The sequence below is a fragment of the Bombus flavifrons genome, chromosome 10 (assembly GCF_040668555.2).
Source record: "Bombus flavifrons isolate JBK064 chromosome 10, iyBomFlav1_principal, whole genome shotgun sequence".
In the NCBI taxonomy this organism is placed as follows: domain Eukaryota; kingdom Metazoa; phylum Arthropoda; class Insecta; order Hymenoptera; family Apidae; genus Bombus; species Bombus flavifrons.
This window is the reverse complement of record NC_138451.1, coordinates 8,911,847-8,933,980: the sequence shown is the minus strand read 5'-3', so window position 1 is coordinate 8,933,980 and position 22,134 is coordinate 8,911,847. Positions and strand designations below refer to the sequence as shown.

The window sequence follows — 22,134 nt, the reverse complement described above, 5'->3', positions numbered from 1 at the left end:
CAGAATATGTGACGATTGCGATATATCGAATCGTTCGATTAAACTTGTTGCAGTAACTGAGTATTCCGACTTGCGAATGTATACAAAACTGTGCAATTATGATAAACGTCAAAACGAATCCTTTTTAACGAACAACTAATTAATGCAAATTATTTTTTAACGAGCGTGTTTTGTAATTTAATTCCTTGAAATGGAAAAGAATTTAGAAAAAACATTAGATGATGTGTAAGTTTTATACAAGAATTTTCTCATATATCTTCATCATATATCTCATATATGACAAAGCGATTATCTAAATTGATGTTTGTTGTAGTGCTAGTGATACAAATATTTTGAAAAATATAATATTCTCATTAACATTTAATATTCATATACCATTATTTCATATTCTTATTACTGTACAACTAAATATAACCCTTACACTTAATAACTTAAATTGTGATACAATATGAAGAATTCTGTTAATTTTGATGTCTATTGATATAACAATACATTTAAAAAATTTATTATAAAATGCATTTAAAATGTAAAAATTAGCAAATTATTGATTAAATTTAATATTTTTTGATAGTAATAATACTGAAGGTATTATTGGCTGCATCTTGGCTGATCATGCCGGATTATGTTTAGGAGGTATTTCTAGCTAATTTTATTTACATTATACACTAAACATTATCTGGAAGAATAAGAATGAAACAAATATTTTCAGCCAAAGGAAATGCATCTACTGATAGTGCAGGAATAATTGCAGCTATTGCAGACCAAGTTGCAAAGCTAGAACCTAAATCACCAGCTCCAGTTATTTCTCTTCAAAATGATAGCAAGTAATGTTTTTTTATTGATTTTGTTTTGTTTTGTACTGTTAAAATTAAGATACAAAATTATTAATCAACAAATTTATTAAACAACTTTGGAACTCAACATGTCTTTAACTAATCTTTAAACTTGCACTAAATTAATATTAAAAACATTATAAATTATTTTGTAGGAAATGCCTTATACAACGCCAAGGTGCAGTAGTAGGTGCCATTTATAAGGATATTTCTATGTAAAATAGTTTTGTTATATAAATGAATAATATTGTTTGTATGTAAACTAAGCTCTATTATGTTTGTTATTTTGTTAATTATATATAAACTTTAAATATATAAGTGACTTTTTAACACATCCTCATGAGATAGTAGAACTTGTACTTGATTCTGATTGTAACAGTATAGAAAATACATGATTATTAAATTTTACAAGACTTATAAGAGTTCGTTATAGCACCTTTGTAGATAGTTTATAGGTAAATATCAATAAATCACCATTAAAACATATCTAAGGTCAGTCACTTTTCTTATGTCTGTTACTTCTTTCATACCATTTGTTTGTACCAAGTCTAATTAAATCATGGTGTTCATATATCCAAGAGACAAGTACTATCATAAACATTATCACTCCAATAATTAAGTGCAATAATTTTTCATCCGGAAAAAAGTAAGCCTGAAACATAAAAATTTCGAGTTGTAATACTACATTTTCTATTAATATATGGAATAATGAAAAGTATTACTCCATTACATGAGAGACATTAGTGATCAATGCTGCTATTAGAAGAGAAGCAGAAAACATAGGCTTTGGCACTAATCCACGTAATGGACGGTACATTGTATCTTTGTATCTTTTGTTGATAAACATAGTAGAATGCACAATTCTTAAACTCATGTTTACACAGTTTCCAAAAATGAAACCAACTGGTCCAAACCAAATAGCAAATAAATAGGATGCACACAGAAATGCGATCGATTCGTAAATCATAATCAAATTGCTCTTATTTATAGTCGCACTATCGGCCGTTGCATTGCTGTAACATTCTGTTACTCCATTTATTCCCAAAAGGAGGATAGCTAGACAATGTGCTCGCATTAAGAGTACTGGCAGATGCGAAATTAATTTAGTACCACCATATAACCATAAAAGTGTGCTTGAATATGACTGTCCAAACACTAAAACAACTAACCCAATCGACATAACAGCTGAACATAAATGTGTAAGCACATTTACGCTTTCTTGTATTTTTACCTTTAAAGGAAACTTATTTTTAATAATGTAGTATATGAATACATGAAAAATGTTTCATATAATACCTACAGGATTTTGGTCATTAACTGGTTTGTCTCGTTTTACCATTTGAGTAAAATAGAAATATCCACTTTCTTCTATTGGACGGAAAATAAACCTTGCTGCTAAAGAACCTAAATTATTTATAATTTCGTATGTTCCCTTTAAACATATGAAAATAAACTCAAATAGAAAAGAATTAATTTAATGAACTTATATATAAATATTTATTATAACTGATTAAATACCTGTTCAGTAAATGTTAATACTGGCATTACTGTCATAATTAGCCTTTCTCCTTCTGTTAAAATTTGCTTTAGAATTCCTTGTCTAAAGAAACTCCATGTAAGAATAGTCAACTTTTTATCTAGATATGATTCCTAAAAATGACAGTCTGTATACATAATACACAAAAGATCCATCTTAATACATACTTTGTTTGTCAATTGCCCAGGCAAAAAGTCCTTCACTGTTTTGAAAGGAAATTCTCTCACAACATACTCGTCAGTACTGTCTTTTAATGACATACGCCTCTTTAGCTTACACTTGTTAAGCTTTTTAATATAATAATGAAAGTATAAATAGTGACTAGCAGTATAAAATATTGCTGCAACTAATTGAGCTACACCAAATGCTAACAATGCATTCTCTGGATTTTGGAGTATCAATGGAACAAATGTTATAGTACGAATAGCAATCATGATAGAATCAAGTATAATCTAAAAAAATTCAATAACTAATTATAAGTACAATTTCCCATACTATCTTTAATTCAAAATCTTACTTTCAACCTAACAAATAAAAATGCACTAGCGACCAGTTGAACAATTAAAGACGATAATTCAATAATACAAGACAAAGCAACTGCCCAAACTGCAAATGTATAATATGATGGTAATGCCTCAGATGTTGTTAAAACAGAAAGCCAAATATATCCAAACAGTAAGGACATTAAGAAACATATAGGAACCCTGAAAAAATATTTACCATCTAAGTATTTATGTAGGTTTCATTTATATTATAACTAATCACTTTTAGAAACGAACGTCATCCATAATAAATTTACAACTTGAGCCCAATTATGTTCTGCTGTGTTGGTTAAACATGCTTTCATAAATGGTTCTCGAGACAGAAACAAAATCATTGATTCCAATAATAGTAGTCTCACATTTATGACTCCTAGAACAGCTTGACCCACATACCGAACAACGAAGGCATTTAAAATAAAAGTGACTCCTCTGCATAATATCTAAAAAGAAAAGAATAATTATTTTTCTCATATATATCTTAGCTTATTGACATGTTAGAAGCTATCAGATATTAATAAAAACAATATAACTTTTTTAAATATAAGCAAATAAAGGTATTGTAATCACGAATAATAGCAGCAGAATTTGTATTTATATATATGATATAATTTTTCTCATAGATAGAGAATGATGTTTTTTGCTATGAAATACTTAAGTTTTAAAAGTGTTGTGTTATTGTATATACCTGAAATACAATATTGAACGAAGCTGTTTCCACGCTGCTTTTCAAAATATTTTGTGACATTTTTATGGACGATCAAATGAAAATATAAATGTTTCGAGATTCCCGCCCAAAGGGGTGATCAATGAAATTCAAGGTTATGTAAACACTTTAACGGTATCTAAAACATCAAGTCGATCATTTTTCAGTAATTTCATTCACGCTCCTAACTAATCGGAACATAGCAAATACAAAAGCCAAGAATTTCTTCATACTGCATGAAACGGATTTCATGACGTAATTGCGTTAATTTTCTATATATATGCATTGTGTCTAGTAATTTCGTGTCATGCATCTTCATCTATTCTTCCTAGTGGAAAACTGTTTTCAAAACAAAAGCTTTTTCCTAACCTTGGTGACACAAAATTTTGACATACATGAGATAAGGTTAGGTTTCACCTAGCAGACTATCACAGTAGAATCAGAGATTGTAGCGAAAGTAGACAATGATTAACTTGTGAAGTAATATCATTACGCAATAATGTCCATGTGGTCTTTTCATTTCATACCGCTACTTCACGGATACAAAATGTTAAATTTCTAAAATAGGTATCTCTGATCGCTTTCGTTCATTTAACAAATATTCTACGATGACTAAACTATCGCATACACGATGACTTTTTAGTTATTAATTAAACGAAACAAAACATAATAATATTAAATATTTAATTATTTCTTTAAATTTTTCTATCAATGTTCGATAATGTTAATACAGTAAAGAAAATCAAAAATTATACTAATCGAAATGTTACAAGAAAGTAATCCAGCAGCCACCACAGGTGCGAAAAACGTTTTCATTACTTCGTTAATCGTAAGTAAATTATTGTGTAATGAGTATATATCAAATAACATGCATGTCTCTATTATCATTAATACACATGGCAATTCTTTACATTATTATAAAAAATTATAAAACTTACTTGATAATCATTTTATATAAATTTGTATTAATGTTAATATCCTTTCAATCCTTTTAAAAAAGTTTTTATAGTTTATTTACTTAAAAGTAACAAATATAGTAAATAGCGCCAATTTTTTAAAACAGAAATGATATTTTCTTGAAAATTAGCGTATATAATATTATTTTATAACATTTATTTATGAATTTACGGTTAACAATTCATGGATATTTTTGCAACTAAAAGTTATATTTTTATGATATACGTATTTTTAATATATATATTGTATATCTACTATATATAATCTAAGAGCAGTCAGATTTTTAAGTCAACATCTACACATGCAATTGTAAGAAAAATAATATTTGATCGACAATAGTCAGGTGCTCTCGCAGGAACCATGTGCGATTTTATATCATTTCCTTTGGATACGCTTAAAACGCGATTACAAAGTCAACATGGTTTCTTAAAATCTGGTGGTTTTAGACAATTGTATAAGGGTTTAGGCCCCGTAATGATAGGATCCGCACCATCAGGTAAACTTAAGATAACAATTTATCCTTTAATACATTTTAAAAATAAAAATAATATTGATAAAAATTTTCTTTGCAGCTTCGTTGTTTTTTATAACTTATGAAACTTTAAAAATAATGTTTCAACCTCAAATACCTGAACAATATCACGTGTTTATACATATGACTGCCGCGTCAGTCGGAGAAATGGTAATTTATATCTTATTAATGTTATATTTAAATAATAACAATAATAATAATCAATATATACAATTTAAGGGTGTGTGGGTACTCGGTATCTCAGGTTCGGATCAGGTCAGGCTCACGATTTCGAATACCTGCACACCCCTATTATAATCAATATACAAATTATAAACGATCTTTTTTACCTCTAAACATACAATTACAAACAGTTTTGTAATGCTGAGATGTTACTAATAGGTTGCATGTCTTATTCGAGTCCCAGTAGAAGTAGTGAAACAAAGGAGACAAGCATTTTTAAGTGATGCCCACAAATTACCTTTGAGAGCTTTATATCGTGGTTACGGAAGTACTGTGATTAGAGATTTACCGTTCGGTTTAATTCAGATGCCACTCTGGGAATATTTTAAACTTTATTGGAAAAAACACGTGAAACGTGAGTGCACGCCTATGGAGGGTGCTATCTGCGGATCGACATCAGGTAGAAAAATAAAAAAAAGTTAATTAAATCACGGGCATACATTAACATTGTATATTTTATTATTACGAACATTGATTTTTACAGTTGCTATATCTGCGGCCCTAACGACACCTTTAGACGTTGCAAAAACTAGAATAATGTTGTCGAATGTGACGGTAGGGAAAGATGAAATAAAAATATCCGCGATGTTAAGCAAGATTTACCACGATCATGGTTTTAAAGGGTACAGAACAAGCTTGTCTCTTAAATATTCAATTCTATTTGTTATCTTACAAACACAATAATCGATAAATATTTTCAGACTTTTTGCAGGCTTTGTACCAAGAGTGTGTGGTTTTACTATTAGCGGATTCGTATTTTTTGGTGTTTACGAAAAAGTTAAAGAAATTTGTATTACGATTTTGCCACCATAATGTTGTGAAAGATACATTTATAAATATAAATCATGGTTAATATTTTGTTAAATGATACTACCATAGAGTCAAAATAGAAAGAAAATTGAGATAGAAGTTAATTTCGTATGTATTTGGTAGTAATTTTATCATAAATATTGCATGTTAATCTTTCATCAGCAATATAATATATTAATGAACAAGACAATTTTTTTAAACTTTTTTTATAATCACATTGCATTTGTTATAACATATTTTATTACTTTTTCTATTTCTACTACCTTTACCTACTCTTATTACTTTTCAGATTTCGAAGAGAATGAGTATTTACGTTACATTGAATTTTACTCATGACATAGAAAAGCACAAAATGAAAATACAATTGCATTTATATTTTAATTATTAATAGAAAGATATACTGTAGTCTTTTATCACAAATTTTGCATTTAAACTGTAATAATTAAAAATGAGAAAGCACACTTTTATTCCACAATATATCTAAATGAATGTGAGCATGCATGTATCAGGAAAGAAATAAAGAACATAAAGAAATGTAAAATATAAAGTATATTTAAAAATAATCAACAAACATGAAAATTTTCCTTACATTTACATATAATAATGTGTTGAGTTATAATATACTGCACATTAATTTATATTCGTGATATTCACTTGTACAAAATAATATAAAATATGATAAATAAGAAAATTATGGTAATTTTTAATACTGACTTTGTTATATTCATTAACAACAATATGTTACTTTGGGTTCGTTACTTATATCAATTACCTCTTCAATTTTTTGTACATTATTTGGATCAGACATAAAATCTTGTGCAATTTCATTAAACAATTCAGCTACAAAATTAACTTAATAAATATCACACATTATAACAATAATGAGAGTGTATAATATATATCCTTACCAACATTTTCTCCAGTTTTACTAGATGTTATAAACAATTTAGCTCGAATACCAGCAGTATATGTTTTCACAACATCTATATTAGGAGATGGAACAGCACCATGCTCTAAAATATCATTTTTTGTTGCACAAATGTATATTTTACATCCTTCTTCAACTTCCCTAAGCTCCCTTATCCAGAATTTTGCTCTTTGAAATGTATTTGATTTTGTGATATCATAACAGATAACAGCAGCCTTCGCACCACGGTAATATATCCTACTCATAGCATCATATCTAAAAATATATAATTTCTGACAATCAACATTCTTGAATTTTTCATTTTTGAAGATTACTTACTTCTCACTGCCTGCTGTATCCCATATCCCCATGATAAGCCTTTTCCCATTGACTTGTATTTGCTTAGCTGCAAACGCAGCGCCTATAGTCTAAGGAAATTGGAACTGGGTTAATTTGTTTTGTGACGCATCTCTTAGATGATTCTCAGTGCAAATCTTAATAACTTTATTTTACAATATTCCTTCCACTTCGCGGACTAAGAGGAACAAGACAGACTAAATCAGTATAGTCCCTAAGTCATTCCAATATGAATTGTACAATTGACAAACAAGAATAATAATTCTTTATAATCTGATATCTCTAGAGAAATTGGATATACAGACTAAATTTTCTTTATTTGTTGTACATATTACGTTAAATGATTAAAGAAAAGATAAAGAAAACAATTTCGAACATTTATTTAATTTATTACATTATATAAAGTAATGTATAATATACCACGTTGTATGTGATTGTACTTACGTTTTGGTAAGATAGACCTTCATTAAACCTTTCATTTACGAAACGTTCGACGAGACTCGTTTTTCCTACAGCTGAGTTACCCAATAAAACCACTTTCAAATCGACGCGATTCATCCCTAAATAATGAAACTTCCTTAGTGTAATAATGCTACGAAATAAGTACCAGTCCTTTTTGTACCATTTAGGTTAGAGTAATTGTTTATTTTTTGTATTAAAGAGTAACTACTGTTTAATATTTGTAGAAGATAAATCTGAAGGTGACTACAATGCCCTTTGATACGAAAGACGTCATCAAGAATTCAGTACAATGTCTATTCCAAGAAAAACTGGTAAACTTGCATATAAATACGTAACTAAATAAATACTCTATTAAGCATTTATTACTTATTACTTGTCACAGATGGCGCTTTTATATTTTTACTATCTCATTGTATATCACATCTGATCATACCTACTTTAAATTCAATTTGTATTTTATATACATTTATGTTAACATTAGGTAAGATCTCAAGGACAAATAATTACATTTAATATCTTTTAATAATTTTATATTTGTAATTTTATAATTATTTTCAATAAATATTTGTTTGAATAAATTACAACACATAGAAACTTGTAATATTAGTGAAAACTTATGTTATTTTTCTATTTTTCTTCTGTTGTAAACATTTTTATTTAAATGTATCTTCCAATAATGAAATAATTCTTCAACAATGCCAAAACTAAAAATTAACATCTTCTGTTTGTATATAATATAAATTTTGTAATGAATTTCTTTAATTTTACTTAGCTTTCCCTTGTGCAGCAACTGCAGCCATTGCAGCTTTTACAGTTTCTTCGTCACCTAAGAATTTCATAGATACAACAGGCTTGAAGTTTTCATCTAATTCATAGACAAATGGAATACCAGTTGGTAAATTTAATCCCATGATTTGATCATTGCTCATTTCTAAAAAAAGAAAAACATGATTATTAATATAATAAATAAACAGAATTGGTTGTGCTTCGAGAAAATAATAACTGACGATCTAAGTGTTTAACTATGCCACGTAAACTATTTCCATGAGCAGCAATGATAATCCTTTTCCCTTCCTTCAATTGTGGAATAATAGTATCATTCCAATATGGCAATGTCCTCTCAATTGTCAATTTTAAAGATTCAAATTTAGGGAATTCTTCTGGTTTTGGTCCATCTGCATATCTTGGGTCTTTTACTATTGTTTCATAATACTTGTGGTCTGATTCCATTGGTGGAGGAGGTACATCGAAAGATCTTCTCCAAATTTGAACTTGTTCTTCACCATACTTAGCAGCAGTTTCTGCTTTATTCATACCAGTCAGTCCTCCATAATGACGTTCATTTAAACGCCATGTCTTTTGAACAGGAATGTTTTCTTGACCACTTTCTTTAAGAATTGATTTCAAAGTTTCTTGAGCTCTTGTCAACAATGACGTATGAGCGATATCAAACTTAAGGCCTGCCTGTTTGATTGCTTTTCCAGCTGAAAGTGCTTCAGTTTTACCTATAATAAACATATGTATGTCAAACAATAGCATAATTTTGAAAATAATGAATTTCATATCATTACATAAACTATATTTATATTTATTATATTTATAAATTATATTTTTGACCATGTGACATATTTATAAGATAATTGAAATCATGGATAACTGTAATTTAGTGATAATATCACTATCATGACATAGGTGCAAATTTTTATGCAAATTCATATTGTTAAGGACATAATTAAAGCGATAAAAGTTGAATAAAATTGGAGTTTTACTTATTAAAAATTATTAAAAATTATAACGAGTATTCTATTGTAGGTATATCCTATGCTTCTGTATACGTATTCTATGCATTTTTACATCTCCAGATTTTGTATAATTGCATAAATATCCGCTACCTAATCATGGTACTTATTCATTAATTTATCTTTTTCTTTATAGATACGTCTTTAAAATATACGTCTTTAAAATAAAGAAACTTAACCAATGAAACATGGTTAACATCACATTCGAAATATTTGACCTTTTGCCCTTGGAGTTTATTCTCAGAATTTTCTTTTAAAAAATGACTTACCCTTGTCAGATAAATTGGCGTCATACCATCCGCAAAATAGATTCAATTTATTCCATTCGCTCTCTCCATGACGTACCATAACAATTGTATATTTCGACATTTTTTTATTATAGGAGCTAACTGCACGCAAAGACGAAAGACGATTCGTAAACGGCGATTTACTCTGTTCAATATCTTTGCACAACTGCTTTAATCGAAAGCCCCCGCCCCCACCACCTGTCACATCTAATCGTGTAAGCACTTTATTCAAAATTTTACATGAATACATTCTAACATTTATTGTTTATGCTTTCACTTACTTTCGTTATATCGGCTAAAAAATTTTTTCTATTCAAGAATATAACTAAACTAGCGGCATATATTTATAACCGTTGGTATTTTGACTTTGTTCCTTATTCATTTATTCACGTAATAACACATTTCGCGCCATTGCAAGTAGTTCTCATTGTACGTTATATTAGCTGCAACACGTATGAAAACTCGATTAGTTTGAGTGTTAGTTAATAAATATATGAAGTAAATAATTATTTCTGATTGAAAGTTTTTATACGTTAATAATTAATTGCAAGATTTTCAAAAGGAGAATCTTTGCTCGAATGAAGTGAAACATAAATATAACCTTCATGAAAATGAAGTGTACTAATACGAATTTGAAATCTAATTTAAAATGACATTACGAAAATAACGAACACAAGTTCTTATCGTTGGACTGATAATACATGTTAATCTATTTAAAGAATTTTCATTCTGTTTAAAGAATTGCATATAATGGAACTTTCAGATCAGCAAGTTGATGATTCTTCCTTGTCATTAGATACGAGTTATTTACAAATCTCGTGCAACTGGAAAATCAGCAATAATAAACAGCTTCGTGATGCTTTCACATTAAAAGCTTCGTCTCTAAAATTTATGAAGTAATCCAGATATTTACATATTAAAAATATATTAATTTTTTTTATATAATAATTATATATATATATACACTTATTCCTCTATATATACTGTATACTTATGTATTACTTATAAATACATTAGATTTGTGTATTTAAAATAATATAAAACCTGAAAAATATAAAGTATTATAAACATCCTAATTTACTATCAGATCTTGCCATATTTCTTTGTTATTTTAATTTATATTCACATTTTTATAAATAAGTATGAATTTTTTTACAGAACTAACTTCGAAGATATAGTTTCTTTAAGTACATGTATATCTTTACAACCAATTGAATCCAACAATGAACCATGTATGCTAGATGTAAGATTAACTAATGGGCAGAGAATTTCCCAGATTGCTGTAGTTTCTGAAGCTTATGTATTAGAATTTTTCAAACAATTTGGGGAATATGAAACAACAAAGTTTGCAGAATTTGTAGATGAATTTGAAGACAATTCAGTCTACTTTGCAGAGACAGCAATTTTTCCACATGCTACAGAAGCTACTATTAAGGTATAGAGAATACATACAATGGATTTAATTCACAAAAATGTATATTTAATTCAAAATTTCTATTTTAGTTTACAAAAACAAAAAGTAAAAATTCAGTTATGTGGATATATGGTATAAAGCTCTATGTAACAGAGTCAATTAATGAACCTAAGAGTTTTTCCACAGAAATATTTAATCCTGAAATAATAAGAAATTTCTTAACTAAACTTAGTTTTAACAATGAAGGGAACAATGTCACGAATGATGTTCAGTCATGTTACATGAATATTTTGAATTTATCAAAAAATAAAGGTGTTCAGAAAAACAATGAAGAAGAAGTGGCACAATCTGCGATTGATAGTACTGTGTCAAATAATATAGATATCGTGACATATATTGATAAGAAATTTGAAGATATGGAAGGAAGATTAATGAAAAAAATTGATGAAATGGAACAAAAAACAAATGAAAAACTTGATACTATTTTAAGACAATTAGAAACTCGATGTAGTGTCAAGTGACCTTTCATTTATATAATTTAAAAGCATATTTGTAAATAATGACAATATATATTTAATTCTGTATGGAATATATATGTAAAATATACACATATAAAAAATTTTGAAGATAATACTTTTTCTTAAAAAGGGTTTTATTCCTAAGTGTTTCCTGAATATCTATTTACACATTTTTGAACCTTCACATATAGTGATGTCAAGTCTTGTATATTTTGACTATCAGTTACATGTACTTTTTATTTCTCATTTTTGTATTGCAATTGAACCTTTTAAATACATGTAAATATTCATATGTAAGAACGTACCAAGAATTATATTACACTTCATCTAATTCTGTTCTTTCTATAAAATTTTATACAGATATAAAAATCACGGAACTATGATGCACAGAAAGATATATTTGCATAATAAAGTAAAATGTTGGTAACATAAGGTTATTTTAATCAGAATTATTGCTATCTTGTGGAGGATCCCATTGATGAAGTTGTTTCCTCCACAACCTTACCATGCTATCCCATCCTCTTCTACTATATTTAATATATTTTGGTGGTGTTCTTGGATGCTCTCTTGTACGTTTTTCTCTAAAATATGTGTAACCAATGTAATAGTTTTCAACATAAATATTTCTGACCATATCGTAATAAACAATATTCTTACTTAGGCACAGCCTGTATGTATCTATCATATCCAATAGTATTTTTTCCATAATCTATTTCTTTTTGTCTACGGGCTAATACTCTAGGATCTGTTTCATATTCTACCCGTCTCTTATTACTATCTGAAGAATTAGTAGTAGAACTTGAATCACTATTGTGTCTAGTTCGAGAAACTTTTGCATCCTCATCATTTATTTGATTTTCCCTAGCTCGTTTGCGAAAACCATCGTCATGCTGCTTGTTCCTTACATTATCTTCATAACTTATACTGACTGCATTGTTTCTTTGATTTTCTCTGAATTTAGACATGTTATCAATTTCTACATTTAAACTAATATCTTCTTCCTTTTTCTGTTCACTATTAATATGTGTCTTAGCTGCACAAGAATTAGTTTCTAAAAAATTCTCCCTCTTTGCATCCTTATTAGAGTCTACTATTTTGGTCAATTCATGTGAACTCATGCAAATGGCTTCATTAAGAAGAGCATCATCTTCTTCTGTTAATTGAGTCCACGAAGTATGCATGTCTAATTCCATTTTATTTCGATCGTAGAAAAGCTTTGTAACACAATCTACGAGACAAAACTAACGTCAAGCCAAATAAACAGTTTAACCTTAAACCGACGAGAAAAACCAATAAAAAAATAGTATCTCACCTAACAAGAATAACCTAAATGAATGAAACAACTTTTGTATTAGAACATAGAAGGAAATTGTTAATTGTGCGTTTTCGTAATAAATAGAAGAATTCGTGAAATATAATTATTATTTTGTGATCACTAAACATCGAAGTTTCGAACACGCGATGAAATTGCACTTAATTTTAAACAAATTTATAAAATAAGTTCATTCTTACAATTGTTACGAATTCTGCAATGCGCGCCTTTTCTGATAATCTAACATTTGCGCACCTCAAGCAACTTTTCAAGTTCAACTTAGGTTAAAAGATTTGAAACTTTTTTCGTTGTTGATCTTTGTAGAACATATATGTTACGAGTACGAGAGCAACGATCGTCCAAAATTTCATTTCTTAATAATCGTTCCATGCATATCGCTCTAAGATTCTATCGCATTTTCTTTATTTTAAACTCACTACCTTTTTCGCAAAATTGAATATTACAAGATGTCGGCGATAATCTAGCGCTTTTTGTTTGACAAGTTCGCATCCCCACATCGGTTTCTAAATATCTTTGATGGGCGCGCAAAAGGGTATAAATCAAATTTTAATCAAAACAGAATAAGTATGCTTATATATATTGTTATTGCTGTTTCTTACTTGGTTTTAATATACAAGTTAATTTTATTTCTTTCCTGTTCTTTTACCTAAGACTTCATTAGTATATGTAAAAAATAATAGTAATTTTTATTCTTTTATATATTTTTTAAGGTTAAAAGGTAAATGCAATAAGATTACAAATCATGTATAGAATTTACAGATCTTTAGGTTCCAAATGATTTTGTAAAGATGTGTATGACTTTAAAAAGTAAAAACCATTGTTTTAGTTGGATTGAAGTACTTGAGGTTGCAATGGAATTTATGAAAGAGAATGGGTATGTTTATGTATATTATGATTATACTTGTAGAAATAGTAAAACTTTATTTTAACTCATGTTATAATATTGATTTCAATATAGTTTTCATTTTAGTATTGATGCTTCTACAAGGCAAATCATTTTGATGTTTGATTTTAATCAGAAGCGGATATTATTACACAATTTTAAGCAGATGCAATTGTAGATACCATTTCTGCAGAAAACACTAAGTTAATCACAATGTAAATATTTATTTTAACATCATTATACAAATTATTATATATAATTTAATTCTATAATTTTATTATTTAGATAAGAGAACTATTTCAACTAGTCTTAAAATTAGTGAAATTTTTCTTAAAGATGTCCATGGAAAGGTTTCATCTATTAGACTATAGTTATTTTTATAATATATTATTGTGGATCACTATGAAATTTATTTACTAGACTAATAGCAAACATATAATATTTGATAAGACTATATTAAATTTGAAATTTTCAAATATAAACATAAAAAAAGCCAAGTATATATATTATTACACCTTAGAGTTACTTGGTAAAAAATATCAATTGCTTCTTATATTAAAGTAAGGAGATGCTGTGAAACAAGAAACCATTTATATGTATTATGTTATATGTAATAGTTACAGTTTAATATTCTTATTGTTTTTAAATAGACACCAAAAGATTTTGAGCATGGTAAAAAGCCAGAGGTAATTTAAAGCTCCAGACTAAAAAGGAATACTTAGATAGACAGACAGTTCCCTATGCAAAGTATGATATTCAAAAAGGATACAAATATAAAGGAGCTTTTATTTCAGTATCTGGTATATATTAATTTGTTTTTACTAATATAAATATTATAGATGTTCATCATAATACATATATTTTATTTTAAAAATGATATATATAAGATATATATAAGAATTCTTTATACATATATTGAAAGTAACATTGTTTGTGATCATAAAAATATGATTATATATTTTATTTAGAAGTGAGAAGAAACAACAAGATAATATGCAGATCAATGATAATATTAATACTAAAGTGTCTGTTAAAAGATAGAACATAGCTGATATTGAAACTAATTTGTATAAAGAATCACTTTTGTTTCTGGATTTCTCAGATATTGATTTTGATGAATTGGTATAACAAGAAATAAGATAACAGATGTTACTATATATACATATGTACGTATTTGAATATTTATCTAATATGTTCTATTCATATTTTAGGCTGCTAATAAATAACTTCTTCAACTTGTTTACAGTATTATAAGTACCCATCTAATAAAGTTTAATAAGATTATATTTGAAATAATAATTTTACTTTTCGTACGAGATATCTCGTACTTCCAAGCTATGTGTGAAAGAAAAATATGCGATATATTTTGTATACGCGCAAAGAACAAATATTATGCTAAAAGGATCGTGAAATAAAATTCTGCGCGACAACGAACTTCTTGCGAATTCCTAATTAGAAGACGTTCGACCCTCAGAATGAAGCCCACCAGAAACTGATGACATTATCGAATCTGAATATGGAAATGACGAGGCCTCCTGCCCACCTAACACCTACTCCATTCCTCATCAAATTCTCCGAAACTGTCTATCAAACAACAGTACCATAGTAACGATTGTACGTTCCTATACATTTTATATATTATAAAATATATCTATACAAGGATGTTCTTAACAATGAGTACTTGGCATTAGTCATTGCATTTTAAACCTCTCTTGTAAAAGGAAGATTATTTTTTCCAAGATAAGATTTTTCTTTGGACATATTTATTCAAAATATCTTATTCTTTATGCTCTTTCTGTGAGAGGTTTAGATTCCATAGTTGCGTGGATACTGTTAGTCCTATGGTTTTGATACATCCTGTATAACGTAACGGCACTCACTTTCAGTACGAGTGCCTGCGGGGAGCGCGAATCCGGTGCAATCTCAGTCAACGAAGAGACGCCGTCTCGCGTAGATCAACAGGTGCTCTTTCCCGTGCAGAACACGTTCACCAGCATGGGTAAGTTTCAATCCTGTTTGCGCCAACTTATTCGAAACGGACAAACTAAAAGCTGCTTGCCGCGCTCGATTCTGAAACGCTGCAACGTATTGAAGCTTGTTTCGGCAGCGAAAGCAATAAATCAAAGGTGAAACCCACGCAGTAATGCCTTGCGTCTTCGTTTAGGTATGCAGGATGAGACACACGAGTACATTAGACTCAGTGCTTATGCGTCTTTGCTGACATAACAATAATGTTGCGTATTTTCCATGTTGACGTATCATCAATAATAAATTTTATAATAATTACATTTATTATAAAATTTATCTGCTAACGCTGGATTTGAATATTAATTTTTGAATCTATTGTATGGTTCTGTCTTAATCGTGCAAAGGATAGCTACAAGTTCAATGAATTTAAATACTGACTAAATCTGAAATTATAGATATCTACGATTGTATTGTTGCGTTCAAAATAATTAAAGAATTACTCACGTGATTGATCGGTATCGGTATGGTATCCGCTACTTAAAAGGCTTTGGTACGTCGTTTAAGTCTTACGTTCACTAAAAATATCGCCATACTGAGATTTTTACAGTTATGGTAATTATCTTCTGAACTAATTATGAAATAGGTATATTATTTTTTCTAAGAATTTAAGCGATATTTAAGGTAGCGGAAGATCAGTTAAAAGTAAAGATACAATCCTATGCTATGGAAGGACAAATTAGCAACTTTATGCTTACTACGGTGAATGAACTAGATCTTAAATGTCATAGACAAATGTCAAGGAGCAAATGTTACATCAAAATGCATCTCGTTGCATATTTTGAAGATTCCAGACTGTACTTTCTGGATCGTTTTTCGTTAGAAATTGCAATCAATAATAGTTGTCTTTAATTTCTGACAAACGATGAGTCAGCGATCACTTTCGCAATTCTTATGCTTTTACACACCGTTAAACATTGACCTAGAAAAGAATAGCATCACGATTAGGAAATAGGAATCAGCTGTTTGGGAGATAAGTCACATATGCTTTTTTTAATTCTAATTCTTAGATTTTTATATATAAACAACCTGCTTAATTTATTTTTATGTTTGGAAATCAATACGTTTTATTATATCAATATATTAAGTTAATAGAATTCCATTAAATTAATATTCTGTGTTAAGTAATCTTTATACTTTTCATTTTTATATACGCAATTTTATTTTACTTGCAGGCATCATAACTAGAAACATCGATTCATCCAAGATTAGCTTTATAGATTTACATAAACGGCATTTTAATATTTTTATAAATATGCCATCATTTATAAGATGAATTAAAAGGGGATGGATGTAATTTGATTGATCATTCTTATTTCTATTCACGAGTGTCGCATGGTGTCAACGAAATGTCAGGAGGGTATCGGTTCAACGAGATCAGTATCTTGAAACAGGAGCAAGCCGATCGAATGCACCACACGGAACCATACCGACCTCGTCGTCCTTGCAGAAATGCGCTTGAATGCTGCCTAGATCGATAGTAGATTATCCAACGGATAAAAATAATGTCTGTCTGACTGCATCCTCCCATTCGTCACGTACAATTAAAGATAAATCCAAAGCAAAGATCGGTTTAAGAGAACAATTACAATTTCCCTTGATTCATATCATTATGCTCTTTATGTAAATGTAAATGTATTCTTGAAGAGGTTTCTTTGAGAAACAAGTATCTCTGTTTTTCTTCTTTATCATCTTCTTCAAATTTTTGAAAAATAAACAAATATTTCCTATGTCGGTTTTAGAATAGTGGAGTTTTAAAGAATTGGAACGAAGTTTTTTCATATTGGTCTTTTAATATTTACGTAACGAATTGGTTGTTCTTTCTTCCTTTCTATTCTACCTTTCCTCTTTTATTAATAATTTATTTATTCTCTTTTCTATTTTCCATTGTATGAAAATCCAAAGAAAAGTTATTGGTATTGAAGTACTATTTGCTGTTAAACAACTCTCTTTTTAGTCTTTGTTGTTGTAATCTCAAAAATATAAGTGTAGAAGATATTCCTTTCCGAAATTTTTTTGCAGCCATGGGTTACAATAATTCAGTTAATAATTTAATAAAGTCGAACGACAACACCGTAAGTAAATTCAATTGAAAGAAGAAAAATCGTGTCGAGCGTATAATGAACATGCATGGCATTGACTCCTTTTCTTCGCGGCCCAGTTTTTATCGTTTACGTTCATTTAATAATGAACCACGTCCACAAGCCAACTTGCGTAAGTTTCCATGCCCAGAATGAAACTTTTTGCTCTGTCCCAATAGTGCCCCGCCTTTTAAGTATGAAACCGATCTCTTTTTCATTTCTTCATTTCGTTTGGAGTTACATATATAGTAGTTCTCCTTTCTCTCATCTCCCCTTTTCTAAATTACATATACTTGTTAGTTTCGCATATTATTTTTATTATTATTTCACATAATCCTTAATAAGTAACGCATATTAATTGCACCTTATCAATTAATTTTATTAAAATAATAATTCTTTCAGGCATTGCAAACTATATTATTTCCTTAAAAAATCACACCCATTGTCATACTTTCTTTCTTTTTTCTGGAACAATATATTTTTTCATCTTCTTAAGATCCGTATATATTTGTATTTCCTTATTTTTAACTTTTTTATCATTTTCGTTATTTTTCATACATTTCTCATTTCGTAAAAATCATCCTTTTCTTTTTTCAGGAATCGCATACGCTTGTAGTGTGGTGGCTATGCTTGCCGTAAGTATATCAGATATATCACGGTTTTCTATGCTTCCTGCTTTTCACACTTCCGGAACTAATCACGAATGCATTGTACATAATTCGTTGTTGGCGAACCGATGAATCGGAGAAATCGTCCATCGTGAGAGGAAAGATTATACTTTACTTTTTCATACCTAAGTTCAACGGCTTAGACAGAATCCCGAATTATTTTTGTATCATTTTCTTTCTTCTTTTGTTATTGATTCTATATAACTCTACTTGAACTTTATAAGAAATCGCACGCAAATTGCGCACTTTGCTTTCTTGCGTAAAACTCGCGAACTCGGAGTCGAAGAATATCGATCCTTTCACAAATGGAAAGTGCAGTTAATGACGTATGAATCATATCAAATGAGATGAAGATTGACATAAACTGTAACGATTTTTTAAAGCAGGAATGTTTTCTTTAGCTTGTAAAGTAAAAATACTTGGTAAAAAAATGCCTAAAAAATGAGATATAGAGGTTTATGTAATTCTATTTATGTGTCTTAGAATTTTGAAATGTCTTTTTATAATTTGGAAAAGCATAATTTTTTCAGTAACTTACTTAAATGACTAGAACTTCTAATATATATTATAGCAGATTTTGTTACATAAGTAAGTTTCTAAAAGATATTTTGCTTTTTTAATTTTAACAACATATCATTGTTAAATACTTTTATTTATAGGTAATATTTTCATTTACGAAAGTACTTAAAAATATAAATTCCTCGATCGCTATTTAACATATCAATTATATTTAGATGATTGAAAGCTTACGTGAATGATTCCAGTAATTAAAATAATTACTTAAAAATTAAAAAAAGAGATTGAAGATTCTTTAACTAGAGAACAATTAGAATAATAAAGAAATTGTTCTTAATAGGTAATCCTTCTAACAGTAGAGGCTGGTGACATGATGCGGAAGAGCATTGTTTTCGACAAAAATACTCCAGATGTGTTCTACTGCCCGCAACAGAAACCGACTGGTTTCCAGAAGATGATAGTGAACGCGAAACCGTTGTCAAGGCTTTGCCAATTCGAGGGGAAACCGATCCCACCCGATTACAAGAGCGACTGTTACAACGACGTGGACGAGACCGAATACGCGTGCAAAGAGAAGTACAGAATTATGGTGAGTCATCGTCGAGGTCATGGGCCTCGAAATTTCTCACCGAAAGCGGTCAAACCTCGGGAAAATCTTGGAACGCGTATGAACAGAGAACAAGGTGTACTCAAGTGCAACCAGCTGGGACGAATCAGATGAATAAGACAGAAACAGCAATGTTTTGATTGAATTGTTAAAGAGGAGCTTATGCGCTTCAGCTGCATTTTACGCGTTTTACGTTAACGCGATTAAACCTTTCTGTAACGAGGTTTAACTGGAAGTCGAAAACGCGAGAATGGAAATAGTTACTTACATTAATGTGCGAAAGTTTCCAGATAGACTTTTCAATTTATGTTTCAACAGAGTTTTCCTAAAAAATTTTAAATGTGGCCCGACTTAGGCCTGTTTTAAAATTCAAGTTTACTTCTTTAGTTTAATCTATAATCTCTAACGTCTATCTTGTATGTTAAAGAATCTCTATTAATGATTTTACATTTAATTAATAAAATAAAATGCTTCCAATTGAACTTCAGAGAATCACACGGAAGAAGTAAGCTAAGCTAAGTTTTACTAGTGATGCACGCATCATCCGATCATCATCAACGTAACATCATGTCCATCACGTGTAACGCGACTGGTGTCGGTTTTGTTTTCTTGCAGAAGCGATTCAGAAACAAAGCAGAGGGAGATGAGAACACCGTGGATGACTACGTCGACAAATAGATGAGAAATTGGTGCTGCACGATCAAGCAATGCGTGCAATTTTGCAAATGGGTCCCTCCACTAATGCTCAAGCTTGCAACCTCCAGTCCTATAATTACAAAACATTTTTCTTCCCCAAATTTAAACGTCCAATTAAATAGTTTATAGATACGATCAGTTTAAGAAGGAAACGTAGACTAACTAGTTAAATTATTCATGTTAACATTTAAAATGTTATCATACCACGTGACAATATTAGAATATATATTTATAGTGAATTCACTTTCTTATATAATTTTCTTTTTTAATTTTCATTGTAAGTGATATAAAGTATTTAATGCTTCATCTTTTTCTATTTTTTATTGTAAGATCCAATCTTACCGGTGCTATTTTGTTGTTTCCGAGCTTGGTGACCGGAATTTGTAATATCTTTTCCGTAATAACATTAATAAAACTAACAAAGGAGTTGGGCAAATTGATCATTAATTCTTCAAATGTAGCTTTGACGGCTGATACTTTGATAACCGATTGCACACTAACTTTGCATCATCTTGTTTCGTTTGATTCATTTGTGCACGTCTAAATTGTCAGATGGATATTCTATGATAAAATGTAAATTATAATTGTGACAAAAAATTGGAATGTCTTTTATATCTTCTATGTGACAAAATTACGTTTATCTGTACTTGTGAAAATATAACTTGTTAATTAACTGAAATTATTTACCAAAATATTAATTCATTCTTGAACTTCATCAATCATGAAACGAACCTGAAGACTTCATCAAACATGTATATTGTGGTAGGTAGTATTTCATTCATGATGTTTGACCAAATTATAAAAGATAATTATTAATTTAAAAGTCTGGAATCTTTTTTTTTACATACATATATTATTTTTATAAATGCATGTCTGTTTTAGATGCGACTGCATCCACCAGGAAGTGAAACACCATATAATGGTTCACGTTTAACAAAATTCCTAGCTTTTGATAAAGATATCTATAAGAAAAGGAATCAAATTGAAGATAGTGATTAATAAGAAAAATTTATCATATATGGCATAATGGCATTCTTCTAGGGCAATTATTGACGAATATTCTAATACCAATTTAATATTTTTTTATATTCTAATTGCTTTAGCCATATTTTTAATTTACTTGTAATTTAATTTTTTAATTTCCTTGAAGTGTGTCTTTTTCTCAATTGATTTTATCATAGTGATAAGATTCATACAATCTTTCATAATATCAATTGTAAATAATTCAAGTTACTTTGTGATTGATGGTTAAAAAGAACACATGCTCATTATTAATTGAAATGTTTAACGTTCCTATTCACTGTAAAGTGTACAAAGCTTATTTAGCATATTTTTGTAATATATTTGTAATATATGCGCCAGAGCTTGTAAAGCGAGAAAATAATATATACCAACGAGTACTATTTTCGACTTTGTAAATTATTATATGTAAAATAAAAAACAAT

At 29.1% G+C, this 22,134-nt stretch overlaps 8 protein-coding genes across 13 annotated transcripts; 4 read left to right on the top strand and 4 right to left on the bottom strand.

Moving 5' to 3' along the window:
• Nucleotides 1–24: 24 nt before the first annotated feature.
• Lamtor5 (Late endosomal/lysosomal adaptor, MAPK and MTOR activator 5) lies at nt 25–1,246 on the top strand. Its single transcript, XM_069122159.1, has 4 exons — nt 25–225; nt 572–633; nt 710–824; nt 989–1,246. Exons 1-4 carry the CDS (start codon nt 191–193, stop codon nt 1,050–1,052), a joined length of 276 nt encoding a protein of 91 aa, XP_068978260.1. The 5' UTR covers nt 25–190; the 3' UTR covers nt 1,053–1,246.
• Nucleotides 882–4,100, bottom strand: LOC138184300 (man(5)GlcNAc(2)-PP-dolichol translocation protein RFT1). Of its 3 annotated transcripts, none has more exons than XM_069122145.1 (9): nt 3,985–4,100; nt 3,598–3,754; nt 3,150–3,352; nt 2,888–3,074; nt 2,538–2,822; nt 2,352–2,483; nt 2,134–2,265; nt 1,564–2,064; nt 882–1,485 (listed from the first exon to the last, which is right to left on the bottom strand). In XM_069122145.1, the coding sequence occupies exons 2-9, from the start codon at nt 3,655–3,657 to the stop codon at nt 1,327–1,329; spliced, it is 1,659 nt and encodes a 552-aa protein (XP_068978246.1). In that variant the 5' UTR covers nt 3,658–3,754; nt 3,985–4,100; the 3' UTR covers nt 882–1,326. The 3 variants fall into 3 exon arrangements, with proteins under 3 accessions (XP_068978246.1, XP_068978247.1, XP_068978245.1); XM_069122146.1 differs by lacking the exon at nt 3,985–4,100 and adding an exon at nt 3,849–3,968; XM_069122144.1 differs by lacking the exon at nt 3,985–4,100 and having other exon boundaries at nt 3,598–3,868.
• Nucleotides 4,101–4,304: 204 nt separating this feature from the next.
• On the top strand, nt 4,305–6,685 carry LOC138184305 (mitochondrial S-adenosylmethionine carrier protein). 2 transcript variants are annotated; one of them, XM_069122153.1, is made up of 7 exons: nt 4,305–4,444; nt 4,912–5,068; nt 5,145–5,254; nt 5,486–5,726; nt 5,811–5,949; nt 6,028–6,174; nt 6,426–6,685. In XM_069122153.1, the coding sequence occupies exons 1-6, from the start codon at nt 4,379–4,381 to the stop codon at nt 6,137–6,139; spliced, it is 825 nt and encodes a 274-aa protein (XP_068978254.1). In that variant the 5' UTR covers nt 4,305–4,378; the 3' UTR covers nt 6,140–6,174; nt 6,426–6,685. The 2 variants fall into 2 exon arrangements, with proteins under 2 accessions (XP_068978254.1, XP_068978253.1); XM_069122152.1 differs by lacking the exon at nt 6,426–6,685 and having other exon boundaries at nt 6,028–6,202.
• Nucleotides 6,668–8,260, bottom strand: LOC138184308 (ras-related protein Rab-24). The gene is made up of 4 exons (XM_069122156.1): nt 7,845–8,260; nt 7,383–7,471; nt 7,045–7,319; nt 6,668–6,976 (listed from the first exon to the last, which is right to left on the bottom strand). The coding sequence occupies exons 1-4, from the start codon at nt 7,956–7,958 to the stop codon at nt 6,864–6,866; spliced, it is 591 nt and encodes a 196-aa protein (XP_068978257.1). The 5' UTR covers nt 7,959–8,260; the 3' UTR covers nt 6,668–6,863.
• Nucleotides 8,261–8,370: 110 nt separating this feature from the next.
• Pglym78 (phosphoglyceromutase 78) lies at nt 8,371–10,062 on the bottom strand. The gene is made up of 3 exons (XM_069122154.1): nt 9,931–10,062; nt 8,870–9,367; nt 8,371–8,793 (listed from the first exon to the last, which is right to left on the bottom strand). Exons 1-3 carry the CDS (start codon nt 10,028–10,030, stop codon nt 8,627–8,629), a joined length of 765 nt encoding a protein of 254 aa, XP_068978255.1. The 5' UTR covers nt 10,031–10,062; the 3' UTR covers nt 8,371–8,626.
• On the top strand, nt 10,032–11,976 carry LOC138184304 (uncharacterized). 2 transcript variants are annotated; one of them, XM_069122151.1, is made up of 4 exons: nt 10,032–10,163; nt 10,712–10,844; nt 11,107–11,383; nt 11,452–11,976. In XM_069122151.1, exons 2-4 carry the CDS (start codon nt 10,840–10,842, stop codon nt 11,881–11,883), a joined length of 714 nt encoding a protein of 237 aa, XP_068978252.1. In that variant the 5' UTR covers nt 10,032–10,163; nt 10,712–10,839; the 3' UTR covers nt 11,884–11,976. The 2 variants fall into 2 exon arrangements, with proteins under 2 accessions (XP_068978252.1, XP_068978251.1); XM_069122150.1 differs by lacking the exon at nt 10,032–10,163 and having other exon boundaries at nt 10,319–10,844.
• A 20-nt stretch (nt 11,977–11,996) lies between these two features.
• Slbp (Stem-loop binding protein) lies at nt 11,997–13,667 on the bottom strand. The gene is made up of 3 exons (XM_069122155.1): nt 13,193–13,667; nt 12,538–13,108; nt 11,997–12,461 (listed from the first exon to the last, which is right to left on the bottom strand). Exons 2-3 carry the CDS (start codon nt 13,071–13,073, stop codon nt 12,320–12,322), a joined length of 678 nt encoding a protein of 225 aa, XP_068978256.1. The 5' UTR covers nt 13,074–13,108; nt 13,193–13,667; the 3' UTR covers nt 11,997–12,319.
• A 1,642-nt stretch (nt 13,668–15,309) lies between these two features.
• LOC138184309 (uncharacterized) lies at nt 15,310–22,133 on the top strand. 2 transcript variants are annotated; one of them, XM_069122158.1, is made up of 5 exons: nt 15,310–15,710; nt 15,983–16,095; nt 18,800–18,837; nt 19,727–19,975; nt 21,572–22,133. In XM_069122158.1, the coding sequence occupies exons 2-5, from the start codon at nt 16,092–16,094 to the stop codon at nt 21,686–21,688; spliced, it is 408 nt and encodes a 135-aa protein (XP_068978259.1). In that variant the 5' UTR covers nt 15,310–15,710; nt 15,983–16,091; the 3' UTR covers nt 21,689–22,133. The 2 variants fall into 2 exon arrangements, 1 of the variants encoding a protein (XP_068978259.1); XR_011174311.1 differs by lacking the exon at nt 15,310–15,710 and adding an exon at nt 20,609–21,451.
• Nucleotide 22,134: the final 1 nt, after the last annotated feature.

Bases quoted from the DNA above. Each gene is read 5' to 3' on its own strand.
- Slbp (XM_069122155.1), bottom strand. From the start codon at position 13,073: ATGGAATTAGACATGCATACTTCGTGGACTCAATTAACAGAAGAAGAT. The intron at 12,462-12,537 runs GTAAGAATATTG...CACATATTTTAG, and splicing joins TACATACAGGCTGTGCCTAA to AGAAAAACGTACAAGAGAGC.
- LOC138184309 (XM_069122158.1), top strand. The intron at 18,838-19,726 runs GTAAGTATATCA...TGTTCTTAATAG, and splicing joins GTGTGGTGGCTATGCTTGCC to GTAATCCTTCTAACAGTAGA. The intron at 19,976-21,571 runs GTGAGTCATCGT...TGTCTGTTTTAG, and splicing joins AAGAGAAGTACAGAATTATG to ATGCGACTGCATCCACCAGG.
- Pglym78 (XM_069122154.1), bottom strand. From the start codon at position 10,030: ATGTCGAAATATACAATTGTTATGGTACGTCATGGAGAGAGCGAATGG. The intron at 9,368-9,930 runs GTAAGTCATTTT...TGTTTATTATAG, and splicing joins CGCCAATTTATCTGACAAGG to GTAAAACTGAAGCACTTTCA. The intron at 8,794-8,869 runs GTCAGTTATTAT...TTCTTTTTTTAG, and splicing joins CATAGTTAAACACTTAGATC to AAATGAGCAATGATCAAATC.
- Lamtor5 (XM_069122159.1), top strand. From the start codon at position 191: ATGGAAAAGAATTTAGAAAAAACATTAGATGATGT. The intron at 226-571 runs GTAAGTTTTATA...ATTTTTTGATAG, and splicing joins GAAAAAACATTAGATGATGT to TAATAATACTGAAGGTATTA. The intron at 634-709 runs GTATTTCTAGCT...AAATATTTTCAG, and splicing joins TGCCGGATTATGTTTAGGAG to CCAAAGGAAATGCATCTACT.
- LOC138184308 (XM_069122156.1), bottom strand. From the start codon at position 7,958: ATGAATCGCGTCGATTTGAAAGTGGTTTTATTGGGTAACTCAGCTGTA. The intron at 7,320-7,382 runs GTAAGTAATCTT...ATATATTTTTAG, and splicing joins GATACAGCAGGCAGTGAGAA to ATATGATGCTATGAGTAGGA. The intron at 6,977-7,044 runs GTAAGGATATAT...TTAATTTTGTAG, and splicing joins TAAAACTGGAGAAAATGTTG to CTGAATTGTTTAATGAAATT.
- LOC138184300 (XM_069122145.1), bottom strand. From the start codon at position 3,657: ATGTCACAAAATATTTTGAAAAGCAGCGTGGAAACAGCTTCGTTCAAT. The intron at 2,823-2,887 runs GTAAGATTTTGA...GAATTTTTTTAG, and splicing joins TTTTATTTGTTAGGTTGAAA to ATTATACTTGATTCTATCAT. The intron at 2,065-2,133 runs GTAGGTATTATA...TTTCCTTTAAAG, and splicing joins CAGTTAATGACCAAAATCCT to GTAAAAATACAAGAAAGCGT.
- LOC138184304 (XM_069122150.1), top strand. From the start codon at position 10,699: ATGGAACTTTCAGATCAGCAAGTTGATGATTCTTCCTTGTCATTAGAT. The intron at 10,845-11,106 runs GTAATCCAGATA...ATTTTTTTACAG, and splicing joins TCGTCTCTAAAATTTATGAA to AACTAACTTCGAAGATATAG. The intron at 11,384-11,451 runs GTATAGAGAATA...TTTCTATTTTAG, and splicing joins CTACAGAAGCTACTATTAAG to TTTACAAAAACAAAAAGTAA.
- LOC138184305 (XM_069122153.1), top strand. From the start codon at position 4,379: ATGTTACAAGAAAGTAATCCAGCAGCCACCACAGGTGCGAAAAACGTT. The intron at 4,445-4,911 runs GTAAGTAAATTA...GATCGACAATAG, and splicing joins TTTTCATTACTTCGTTAATC to TCAGGTGCTCTCGCAGGAAC. The intron at 5,727-5,810 runs GTAGAAAAATAA...TGATTTTTACAG, and splicing joins TATCTGCGGATCGACATCAG to TTGCTATATCTGCGGCCCTA.